At 40.8% G+C, this 13,210-nt stretch overlaps 1 protein-coding gene across 1 annotated transcript; it reads left to right on the top strand.

Annotated features, from left to right (window-relative positions):
* The first annotated feature begins 3,427 nt into the window (after positions 1 to 3,427).
* Positions 3,428 to 6,407, top strand: LOC140889151 (uncharacterized). Its single transcript, XM_073296859.1, has 6 exons — positions 3,428 to 3,522; positions 3,789 to 3,900; positions 4,181 to 5,096; positions 5,182 to 5,588; positions 5,709 to 5,751; positions 6,157 to 6,407. The coding sequence occupies exons 1-6, from the start codon at positions 3,428 to 3,430 to the stop codon at positions 6,405 to 6,407; spliced, it is 1,824 nt and encodes a 607-aa protein (XP_073152960.1).
* Positions 6,408 to 13,210: the final 6,803 nt, after the last annotated feature.

Here is a 13,210-nt window from a genome sequence, read left to right as displayed (position 1 = left end):
TATTCGTTCCAATGATGTTTAAATCATCAACATATACAACAATAATTACACATCCGGATGTTGTTTTCTTGATGAAAACACAAGGGCATATTGGATCATTTACATATCCCTTTTTCATCAAGTGCTCACTTAACCGATTATAACACATTCGGTCGGATTGCTTTAACCCATATAATGATCTTTTCAATTTCACAGAATAAAATTTTTTGGGTTTTGAACTTTGTGCTTCAGACATCTTAAATCCTTCAGGGATTTTCATGTATATATTATTATCAAGTGATCCGTATAAGTAAGCTGTAACACCATCCATAAGACGAATTTCTAAATTTTCAGACACCGCCAAACTAATCAAATACCGAAACGTAATTTCATCCATAATGGGAGAATACATTTTTTCATAATCAATTCCAAGCCTTTGAGAAAAATCTTCTGCAATAAGTCGAGCTTTAAATCTTACTACTTCATTTTTCTCATTTCGCTTTCGAACAAAAACTCATTTGTATCCAACAGGTTTTACATCTTCAGGTGTAAGGACTATATGTCCAAAATTGTTACATTTATTTAGCGAATCCAATTCAACCTGGATGACATCTTTCCATTTTACCCAATCTTGCCGATTTTTACATTCACCAAAAGATTTTGGTTCATGATATTCATTCTCATTTATGATGTCACATGCCACATTGTAAGAAAATATCTCATCAATTTCTTCTACATATTTTCGGTTCCATATTTTTCCATTATTAATATAATTGATAGAGATTTCATGATTTTTGCCAGTTTGTGGTTCTAACAGAGCATTTTCATTATCAGGTGTTTTTTTTGGAACATCATTATCTATTTTGTGATCATCGTGTTTCTCTATGAATTTTATTTTTTGAGGATTTTTATCCTTAGAACCGACTGGCCTTTCACGCTTCAAGCATTTAATGACATCATGAGTGTCTTCAATTTGTTTCTTTGGAACTTCAATTCGAGCAGGGGCATTTACAACATGTATATATGATTTTTTTCCCAAAAGCCGCCTGTTGTGGCGTGGGGTTTGGCGGACCCCTATCAATTTATTAGAATAAAAAAAGGAATACATGAGAGGGAGACTAGACCAAAATCTCTCAATAAATTACAAGAATTAAAACATAATTAAGAATTCTAAATATCCGAAATACAATGAAAATTTAACTAGAAACTCAAAGATAAGGTAATCCTGAGCAATCCAACCTACAAATCCCTTTAAGATGACCTTGAATATCATCCGGGCCCAACAAAGCCAAGCCGTTAACCAACCCCAGATTAGTTAATTCATCTGCCGCTGAATTAGCTTCTCTGAAAACATGAGATTTCCAAACAAAGGAAAAATGTAAAATACCTTGAATTTTTGTCAGAATGGAACTAAGTTCCCAGCAAGTATTGACCGCATCAATAATATTTAAAGCTGCCATGGAATCAACTTCTAGCCATAAAGGGAAAAAGTTGAAAAGTTGACAAATCTGTAGCCCCTTAAGAATAAAATAAATCTCAGCTCACGTATTTGTTTCATGACCAATAGAATCATGGTAAGCAAGCACAACCTTCCCGGAATGATCTCTAATAAGACCTCCAATCCCAGAAACTCCATCATCCTTCGAACAACCTTCTGAATTAAGCTTGAAATAACCCAGCTTTGGGGTCACCCATCGCACCACTCTGACATAGGTAGTTCGAGCAATACGATGTTCAAGCCCCAAGGATCTAGCTACAGCTCCATAACCCCGCCAATGAGACGACTTTAACTTCCCTGCACAACCAAGCGATATAAGATACTCATTAGTATGCAAAATAATCCTGGCCGATTGGATGCAAACACCCCGGTGTTTATGGACATTCCTTGCCTTCCAGAGAAACCAAATAATCAGGAAATGAATCAATTCCTTAACATGACCATTTGTAAGCCAATCTTCTCCCATCTTCCAATAATTAAAATACCAAAAATTTTGAACACCAAATATCCGAGAAAAATAAAGCCAGACAAACTGAGCAGGAGCACTTGAGAAAAACAAATGATCAAAGGATTCCTGAGCCTGACAACATTGACACATCGATGCAAGAGAAACTCCCTGATCCATTAAGATATCATCAACAGGCAGTCTTTTATAAAACCATCGCCAGCAAAAGATAGATATGGAAGGCCTAAGAAGTTTAGACTAGCACCCATTGAACCACCCTACTTGAGGCTTTTTATACCGCACCAAATTCCAAGCAGATTTCACAGAGAAATTACCATTAGAATACATCTTCCAAATAGCAATGTCAGTAGAAGAATGATGAATATGGACTTCCATAATATCTAAAGCTGTAGTGACCCGTACCCAAATTGTGTGATTAAGTATTAATCACTAAGACATTATCAAGTAAATGGGATTAAGGAAGTTTCAGATGATTCTACGAACAACAGAAACAAACTCAAAATGATCAGAAATGGCCCGGAGGGTGGGGTGGAATGGAAGAAACGTTGGGGAACGAACGCAATGTTTTGGCCTAATGATGTCATCCGTGGCGCCAGAAAGATGACGCCATTGCTTACGTAGTGATGGGACATCGGATGCAACGAAGGCCGAATGGACGTTCTGTTCGCTAACGGACGCAACGATCCCCGAACGGACGTTTCGTTCAGTAGAGGGTCCGAGAGCTCATTACACTTGCACCTTTTCCCTTCTTTCTCTCAATTTCTAGGCCTTCTAACTCAGATCTAGGGAGTTCTAGGGGTCCTATGGGGAATTCGGAAGTAGCATAGCGATCCCGACGTCGTAGCGGAGCTGTGGCCTAGTTTTGAGGAAAGCGAGAGCAAAGGGCTGACGACGGACAAAGGTATAATTTGGCTTCCTAAAAATATTTAGGAGTATTTATTAGCTTAGTTAAGGCTTTTGGAGCATTTATAGTGATTCATGGATAATTTCATGTGTAGACGCAGTAAAGTAGACTTGTAGGCATGGGACCTAGACCAGTGTGCTAGGAGTTGACCGGCAGTGTTAGAGGTACGTAAGTACTGACCGAGATATCCGGCATGATATATTTTTATATATGTGTGATGCATGGTTGTGTGCTATTTGGCCATGTTTTATGATTTAGCACATGCATGTTTTTACGGAGACTGCATCCAGTATGATGTGAGTCGTGATCGTTTCTATCGGATGAGGTACCCTGATAGATCCATGTCTGGGGATTCTCAGCCTTGGTTTTTCTATCTCTAATGCTACCACGACGGTGGAGGGCACACATTAGTGGATAGGAGGAATATACGAGTACCTCGCGGAGTCGCTCTCTTAGCACGATACTGTATATTCATGACGCCCTGAGCAAAGTGGTTTCACCCTGATTTTTAAATTATGTGCATGCTCATATTTGTTTATATATCATTGCTTCCGTATTGAGCGTAGTCGCTCACGCCCCTATGTTTCATGTTTTGGGACATATTGTTTCGGGGCAGGTCCGAGACTGGACGGTTCAGGTGGTTCCCAGCAAGATTAAGGATACTATCGAGTTGAGGTAGTTGTTAGGGATTCAGATACCCTAAAACTTTTTGATTTGGTTGTATAAGTATTATACACTTGCTTCTATCGTTAGTTGTATTCTGCCGATTTGATTTGCTGTATTTTAAATTATCCTCTATTAACGCTTTAATTATTTTTCATGCGCTAATTACTCTGATTAAGTTAGTGGATCCGGGTAGGGTCGCTAAATTTATTGGTATCAGAGCGCATTGCTATTGGGAATTAGTAAAGAAGATTAATGCATTATCTGTTATTTGACAGATGGCTGATGGAGATTATGAGAGTCAGGCTAGCGATGGCCGTTGGGGTGATCCGGTTCCACCGAGGCCGCATCGTAGACATCACCATCCCCGTGAAGAGCGGAGATGTTTCAGTATGCATCGTTTCCTTTAGATGAGTCCTAAGCCATTATTTGGAGGCGAGTCACCAGCAGTTGCTGAGGACTGGTTGGAGCGGATGGAGAATTGTTTCAGATAGTATCAGTGTACTGAGGCACAGAGGATGGAGACTTTAGGCTTTTTATTTTAGAGGGTAATGCCAGGAGATGGTGGAGATCTATTTCCGCATAGTTTATAGCAGCCAGGGGAGAAACTACTTGGGCCGAGTTTCGGACTGCTTTCGAGAAGCTGTATTTTTCTCCAGCTTTGCGTCAGTCGAAGGCAAGTGAGTTGCTAAGATTGCGACAGGGTACTATGACCATCGATGAGTACCAGGAGAGATGCTTTGAGCTTCTTTCTTACAGTCCCCATATTTCCAGTAACTCAAAGGTGATGCATGATCTTTTTCTTCATGGTCTTAACCCTGAGATTCATCAGTTGGTGGCTGTGGTCAGTGACAGGACTTACGAGGGTTTGGTGAACCGTTGTCACCAGGCGGAGGACAGTCTGCAGAGGAATAGGGCTTTGGGTTCTTCGTCCAGACCGACTAGTTCTTTGGGTCCAAAATCCCAGTTTTTCAAGAAGCCGGGTGGTACTTCTTCTTCCTCTTCCGGGTCTGGTGGTGTTCATCATTTTGGTAGCCAGAGATTTTGTCAGCAGTGCAAGCGAAACCATCCCCCAGGACCATGTCCTCGTCTTTCAGGTGGTTGTTTCCAGTGCGGTGAGATAGGCCATTCGAAGAGGGATTGTCCCAACCTTGTGGGAACAGTGAGTGGTTCAGGGAGTGTTGGTGGTTCTCAGACCACTATTCAACGGAAGACGCAGTATCAACCGCAACCATCGCAGCAGCAGCGCCATCAATCGCAGCCATCGCAGCGACATCATTCTCAGACTTCTTCTAGAGGTCATTCCTCTTTGCGGCCACGTGCACAGGGACATGTCTTTGCGCATAACCAGGAGCAGGCAGAGGCCAACAATGATCGCATGATTGCAGGTACCTTCAGTTTGTGTGGTTTTCCTGCATGTGTTCTGATTGACACTGGTGCATCTCACTCATTTATTTTGGCACGATTTGTTAAGAGATATAGTTTGTCCTATGTTTCTTTAGATGTTTTGTTAGTGGTTTCCACTCCGATGGGTCAGGAGGCTTTAGCTAAACGTCTAGTGATGAGTTGCACTTTGGACTTCGAGGGTCAGCAGTTGAGCGCTAATTTGATGATATTAGCGATGGGGGATTTTGATTGTATTATTGGGATAGACCTTTTGACTACCTATAGAGCAGTGGTTGATTGCTATCAGAGGTTTGTCCAGTTTCGTCCCAAGGATGGTGATGCGTGGTATTTTTATGGTGAGTCCAGTGGTTTCTGCTCTTAAAGCGTGTCGTGCTTTAGAGTCTGGCGAGGAAGGCTATCTCATCTACGCGATTGATGCATCCTTGGAGAGACCAGATATTCAGGATATTCCAGTGGTTAGCGAGTTTTCGGATGTGTTTCCTAACGAGATTCCAGGTTTACCACATGTGAGAGAGATCGAGTTTGGCATAGAGCTGATGCCAGGGACAACAACTATCTCTCGAGCACCCTACCGTTTAGCTCCATCAGAGATGCGAGAGTTGCAGCAGCAGTTGCAGGATATTCTTGAGAAGGGCTACATTAGACCCAGTGTTTCACCATGGGGAGCCCCAGTCTTATTCGTCAAGAAGAAGGATGGTTCGATGCGTCCGTGTATAGACTATCGACAGTTGAACCAGGTTACTACGAAGAATAAGTATCCACTACCACGAATAGATGATTTGTTTGATTAGCTTCAGGGGACGTCTGTGTACTCCAAGATTGATCTGCGGTCAGGTTAGCTTCAGCTTAGAGTTTGAGAGGGAGATATCTCGAAGATAGCAATTTGTACACGGTATGGGCACTACGAGTTTTTAGTGATGCCGTTTGGTTTGACAAATGCACCGGCTGTTTTCATGGATCTGATAAACCGTGTGTTTTGCGATTTTCTGAATCATTTCGTGGTAGTATTCATCAATGACATTCTGGTTTATTCTCACAGATTTGAGGAGCATGTCCAACACCTCCGTTTGGTGTTGCAGACTTTGAGAGAGAAGCAGTTGTAGGCCAAGCTTAGTAAGTGCAATTTATGATTTGACTGAGTTGTCTTTCTTGGTCATGTTATTTCTCGAGACGCCGTAGCAGTTGATCTGAGTAAGACGGAAGCAATACTTAACTGTTTGTGTCCGAATACGGCTTTAGAGATTCGTAGTTTTCTTGGATTGGCCGGATACTATCGTTGGTTTGTGGAGAACTTTTCTCAGGTTGCCAGACCATTGACACAGCTGACGAGGAAGGATGTTCCTTTTGTGTGGTCGGCCGAGTGCGAGGAGAATTTCCATGAGATGCGTCGATGTCTGATGACATCTCCAGTGCTAGCCTTACCGTATGGATCAGGAGGTTTTGTAGTCCACACCGATGCATCTCTCCAGGGTTTGGAATGTGTGTTATAGCAGAGAGGTCACGTGATTGCTTATGCCTCTAGAAAGTTGAAGATTCACGAGGAAAACTATCCCGTACACGATCTATAACTTGCAACCATTGTCTTTGCTCTTAAAATATGACGTCATTATTTGTACGGTGAGAGGTTTGATATCTTCACTAACCATAAGAGTTTGAAGTATTTGTTCACTCAGGCCGAGTTGAAAATGAGGCAGCGTCGTTGGATGGATCTGTTGAAGGACTACGATTGTGAGATCAAATACCATCCAGACACTTCTAATCCAGATGCGGATGCTCTTAGCCGCAAGGTGTATGTGAGTTCGCTTCGTACCAGCTCAGTTGCGCGAGTGGTAGAGGATTTTTGTTCCTTGGGTTTCACTTTTCAACACAAGAAGGAACAATAGGGAGTTCGCGTTTCGTCAGTGCTTGTCGAACCATCTTTGTATACTCGTATACGTGAGTCGCAGGCTGTTGATCTGAAGACACAAAAGTTAGCTCGTTTGGCTTAGGATGGGAATACTTCTGGTTTTCATTTACAGAATGATGGTCTGTTGTGTCTCTCTGGACGTGTGGTAGTTCCTGATGATTCCGCACTTTGAGAAGAGATTCTTTCACAGGCTCATCATAGTAGATTTTCTGTACATCCAGGCAGCATGAAAATGTAGAAGGATCTACGTACGAGGTTCTGGTGGAAAGGGATGAAGCGCAATGTTTATCAGTTCATGTCTCGATGCCTTGTATGTCAGCAGGTCAAGGAAGAATTTCGACAACCCGGTGGATTACTCCAGAGTTTAGAGATTCCTGAGTGGAAGTGGGAGCATGTGACGATGGATTTTGTCACCCACTTGCCGATGTCTTCCAGGAATTGTGATACTATTTGGGTTGTTGTTGATCGATTTTTGAAGTCCGCGCATTTCTTGCCTTACAATCGGGACTTTACTTTCGACAGGATGACACGTCTGTATGTGCAATAGGTTGTTCGTCTGCATGGAATTCCGTTGAGTATTGTCAGCGATAAAGATCCGATGTTTACTTCTAGATTATGGGGTGGCTTCCAGCGAGCTCTTGGTACTACTCTGAGTTTGAGTACATCTTACCACCCGGAGACCGACGGGCAGAGTGAGAGGACTATTCGTACCCTCAAGGATATGCTTCGAGCGACAGTGATGTATTTTGGACCAGCGTGGCATGACCATTTGGCGTTGGTGGAGTTTTCTTATAATAACAGCCACCACAGCAGCATTGGCATGGCACCATTCGAGGCTTTATACAGACGCCTCTGCCGTACACCTTTGTTTTGGGACAAAGTTGGTGAACTTAAAGTCGAATGTCCACAGATGATTCAGCAGATGACCGAAGCAGTGGACATGATCCGTAAGAGGATTAAGGCAGCCCAGGATCTTCAGGCTAGCTATGCTAACACTCACCGCAGACCGTTACACTTTGAGGTAGGAGAGCATGTGTTCCTGCGAGTGTCACCTTTTCAGAAGGTGAGGAGATTTGGACTTAAGGGAAAGTTGTCGCCGAGATTTATTGGTCCGTTCGAGATTCTTGAGAAAGTTGGAGACGTGGCTTATCGTTTTGCTTTGCCACCATATCTTTCCAATATCCATGATGTGTTTCACGTGTCCTTGCTGAGACAGTACGTGCGGATGAGTCGCACATCTTGAATCCAACTGAGGTGCAACTGGATCGAGATTTGTCCTATATGGAGAGACCTCTCAGTTTTCTTGACAGGAAGGACAAGGTGCTTCGCAACAAGAGCATAACTCTAGTGATGGTGCAGTGGCAGCGTAGGGGAGCTGGTGAGCCGGATGCGAGCTGAGCATCCAGAGTTGTTTTGATGTTTTGTACTTTTCTTTGTAATATTCGTAATTTGTAATATTCAGTAGTAATAAAGAACATTTTCTTGATATTTTGTGTTTTCCTTTAGACTTAAATTTTGAGGACAAAATTTCTTAAGTGGGGGAGAATGTAGTGGCCCGTACCCAAATTGAGTGATTAAGCATTAATCACTAAGACATTATCAACTAAATGGGATTAAGGAAGTTTCAGATGAGTCTACGAACAACAGAAACGAACTCAAAATGATCAGAAATGGCCCGGAGGGTGGGGTGGAACGGAAGCAACGTTGGGGGTCGGACGCAACGTTCTGGCTTACTGATGTCATCCGTGACGTCAGCAAGATGACATAATTGCTTACAGACGTGATGGGACATTGGACGCAAAGAAGGCCGAACGGACGTTTCGTTTGCTAACGGACGCAACGATCCCTGAACGGACGTTCCGTTCTGTGTCTATAAGTAGAGGGTCCGAGAGCTCATTTCACTCGCACCTTTTCCCTTCTCTCTCTCAATTTCTAGGCCTTCTAACTCAGATCTAGGGAGTTCTAGAGGTCCTATGGGGAATCCGGAAGTAGCATAGCGATCCCGGCATCGTAGCGGAGCTGTGGCCTAGTTTTGAAGCAAGCGACAGCAAAGGGCTGACGACGGACGAAGGTATAATTTGGCTTTATAAAAATATTTAGGAGTACTTATTAGCTTAGTTAAGGCTTTTGGAGAGTTTATAGTGATGCATGGATAATTGCATGTGTAGACGCAATAGAGTTGACTTGTAGGCGTGGGACATAGACTAGTGTGCTAGGAGTTGACCGGCAGTGTTAGAGGTACGTAAGTACTGACAGAGATATCCGGCATGATATATTTGCATATATGTGTTATGCATGGTTGTGTGCTATTTGGCCATGTTTTATGATTTAGCACAAGCATGTTTTTACAGAGTTTGCATCCAGTGTGATGTGAGTCGTGACCATTTCTATCGGATGAGGTACCCTGATAGATCCGTGTCTTGGGATTCTCAGCCCTGGTTTTGCTATCTCTATTGCGACCATGACGGTGGAGGGCACGCATTAGTGGATAGGAGGAATATACGAGTACCCCGCAGAGTCGCTCTCTTATCATGGTACTGTATATTCATGGCGCCCTGAGCAAAGTGATTTCACCCTGATTTTTAAATCATGTGCATGCTCATATTTGTTTATATATCATTGCTTCCGTAATGAGCATAGTCGCTCACGCCACTATGTTTCATGTTTTGGGATATCTTGATTCGAGGCAGGTCTGAGACTGGATGGTTCAGGTGGTTCCCAGCAATATTGAGGCTACTATCGAGTTGAGGTAGTTGTTAGGGATTCCGATACTCTAAAACTTTTCGATTTGGTTGTATAAGTATTATACACTTGCTTCTATTGTCGGTTGTATTCTGTCGATTTGATTTGCTGTATTTTAAATTATCCTCTATTAACGCTTTAATTATTTTTTATGCGCTAATTACTTTGATTAAGTTAGTGGATCCATGTAGGGTCGCTACAAAAGCCAACTCCATAGGAAGCACCAAAATGAGACGATCAAGATTCCACCTCCTGTCTTCTAAAAACCAACTGAAAGGACTATTCGACTGACCCAGAATTGGAACCACCAACGAAAATGGACCAATCGGATGCCATGAGTCGAACCAAAAACTAATATTTCCTCCTCCAATCCTCCACCCAATTTCAGGTTCTGCCCTACCCCTGACCTTCATTAAGCGACGCCAAGTAGAAAAAATATTCTGCACTAAATTCACCATAGCCGAATGATCATCCCTACAATATCGAACTCGCAGAAAATGACTCCAAAGAGAGTCTACCGTCCTGAACCTGACCCAAAGTTTCATCGAGAAAGCAGCCACCACCTCCTTAAGTCTACGAATGCCCAGAGCACCTTCAGAAACTGGCAGACAAATCTTCTCCCACAAAATCCAGTGGATCGTGTTCCCTCCCTGTTTTGAACCCCAAAGGAACTTAGCACACAACATATCAAACCTGAGCAGAATTGTTCCTGGTGGTTGTAAAACTTGGAATAGATAAATCGGCATGGAACATAGAACACTCTTAATCAACACAAGCCGACTGCCAAAAGATAGATTTTGAGACTCCCATCCTTGGAGTTTATTCCGAGCTCTAGCAATAATATGATTAAAGTAAGAGCTATTTCGATGCCCAGGAAAGAGGGGAGCACCTAAATAAGTAATAGGTAACGAACCCTCCCCAAAACCAGTAATAAAGAAATATCTCCCTTTTTTTTTCTCTTGAGAACACTTTGAAGAAGTCAGAATAACGCTCTTTGCATTATTGATAAGTTGGCCCAAACACTGCTCATATTGATGTAAGTATTCTCGAAGAATATGAATGCCAGGAATCAATCCAATGTCATCCGCATAGGCCAGGTGTGATAGAACAAATGGACGACAAGTTCAAAAGATAAGACTTCTATGCTGCGCAAATAAATCATCCAACCCTCGGGAAAGATATTCTGCCATAATAATGAACAAAAGAGGAGAAAGCGGGTCTCCTTGACGCAACCCTCTGGTCGAAGGGAAAAAACCTGACAGTGTACCATTAATATTAACTGAAAACCAACAATTGGCAACACAATGACGATATATGATTTTGTTGCCCCTTTTGTGTCTGCAAATGCATCTGACATTTTATTTGCTATTCTTTACAAGTGCACAATTTGCTGTACATCTTTCTCACATTGTTTAGTTCTTGGATCCAAATGTAACAATGATGGTACATACCATGTAATTTTTTTTCGATGTGTTAATTTTCTCCCCCTAACATTGGGAATATTTCATCATTAAAATGACATTCAGCAAAACGTGCTGTAAACACATCGCCTGTCTGAGGCTCAAGATATCGAATGAGTGATGGGCTATCATAACCGACATAAATACCGAATTTTCTTTGTGGTCTCATTTTTGTTTTTTGAGGTGGTGAAATAGGAACATATACCATACATCCAAAAATTCTCAAATGAGAAATGTCTGGTTCTTTAACAAATGCAAGCTGCAATGGGGAGCATTTATGATAAGCACTTGGTGTGATGCGAATTAATGTAGCAACATGTAAAATTGCATGTCCTCATATAGAAATAGGGAGTTTTGTTTTCATTATCATTGGTCTAGCAATCAACTGTAGACGTTTAATCAATGATTCAGCTAATCCATTTTTTGTATGTACATAAGCAACAAGATGTTCAACAGTGATTCCCATTGACATGCAATAATCATTGAAAGTTTGGGAAGTAAATTCTCCAACATTATCAAGTCTTATTTTCTTGATTGTATAACCGATAAATTGATTTCGCAATTTTATTATTTGAGTCATTAATCTTGCAAATGCCACATTTCGAGTTGACAATAAACATACATGTGATCATCTGCTAGAGGCATTGATCAACACCATAGAGTATCGAAATGGTCCACATGGTTGATGTATTGGCCCACAAATATCACCCTGAATGTGTTCAAGAAACATGGGTGATTCAGTTTGAATTTTAGCTGATGATGGTCTTATAATAAGTTTTTCACGAGAACATGCTTTACACTGAAACTTATTATTCTGAAAGGTCTTTTGGTCTTTCAGTGGATGAACATATGTATTTTCTATAATTCTTCGCATCATTATTGAACCAATGTTCTAATCGATCATGCCAATTGGTTAAAATTGAAGAATTTTAACCACCATGTTTGATTCAATTGGACTTATATGTGTATAATGTAAGGCCCTAAAAGATTAAGTTCTTAATTATGGAATTGAGATTTAAATTCTAAATTTGGGAAAATATCAATTGGATAATTTATGAAAATTAGAGATTTAATTTCCGAGCTGGAAATATTTCATTTGAGAATTTACGGATTTTGAGATTTAAATTCCGGGATTCTTAAATTAAAATATGGAAATATTTGAATTAAATATTCATGTAATTTAAGAATTAAATTCCGAGTTCCGAGAATGAAAGAGGATTTAATTCGACGGTGAAATCCGATCAGAGATCAATTTGCAAATATAAAGAAGTTCAAGAACTAAAATGCGATAAGGTCCGAAATATTTAAATTTAATTCGAGAATATTTAATTTGAGAATATTTAGAGTTTAGAATTAAAATTCTAATATTCTTAAATTATTTTAGGTTGAAATCGAATTAAATCGCTTGTTTGGGGACTGATTTGCAATTATGCACAAGTTTAGGGGCCAAAGTGAAATTTCCCTTGCAAGTGGGAAATCACACGTGTGACTGTGTGAGTTGTATATAATTTGATAGAATGGATGAATTTTATCAGATTTACTACAGCCACAATCGAGAGATCAGATTTTTGAAGCTAAACTTCATCTTCCAACTCCGATATCTCATGCTCTGGTTGTCCGATTTCAGAACCGAGCATAGTTCCGAAATCCTTGCGATGAGAGATTTGATTTGGAGTAAGTTATCTTCTTTCCAGCATGTTTTGTAAGTTGGAAGTTTGAGAAATCAGAATTGATTAGGAATAATTGTTCTTGAGTTTCTATATAGTGTTATATCGAAAGAGGTTTGGAGATTAGATGTTGTTTACAATTGTTATGATTTTCTAGCATTAATTCAAACCCTTGCACATCTGATAGACTGAAATTTTGGATGTAGACTTTCTGATTTTATATGATATATGCTGATATGAGATTGATATTCGAGTTCGATATTCTTTCGGTTACCAATTTTATTTCGTTATGTCGTCGGCTGCCATTGCTATGATTTTCAGAAGTTATATTCGATTCTATACCTACTGATATAGCTGATATATGATGTATTATGGCTCATATGAGGTGTATATGAAGTGTATTTGAATGATAGAGTTGAGAGCAATGAATTACGGTTGCCGAAGTTTAACCGTCATGTCGTCTAGTCAAGAATTGACTAGTATTGAATTATCTGTGATTGAGCTGAGTTTGAATTCAG

The sequence above is a fragment of the Henckelia pumila genome, chromosome 3, assembly GCF_033568475.1.
Source record: "Henckelia pumila isolate YLH828 chromosome 3, ASM3356847v2, whole genome shotgun sequence".
Lineage (NCBI taxonomy): Eukaryota > Viridiplantae > Streptophyta > Magnoliopsida > Lamiales > Gesneriaceae > Henckelia > Henckelia pumila.
This window is presented reverse-complemented; position numbering and strand designations above follow the sequence as displayed.

What these genes read in the sequence shown, in the direction of transcription:
- LOC140889151 (XM_073296859.1), top strand. Translation starts at nt 3,428, where the DNA reads ATGTTTCATGTTTTGGGACATATTGTTTCGGGGCAGGTCCGAGACTGG. An exon ending in TGAAGAGCGGAGATGTTTCA is followed by an intron (nt 3,901 to 4,180) that starts GTATGCATCGTT and finishes GCTTTGCGTCAG; the next exon opens with TCGAAGGCAAGTGAGTTGCT. An exon ending in TTGCACTTTGGACTTCGAGG is followed by an intron (nt 5,097 to 5,181) that starts GTCAGCAGTTGA and finishes GACTACCTATAG; the next exon opens with AGCAGTGGTTGATTGCTATC.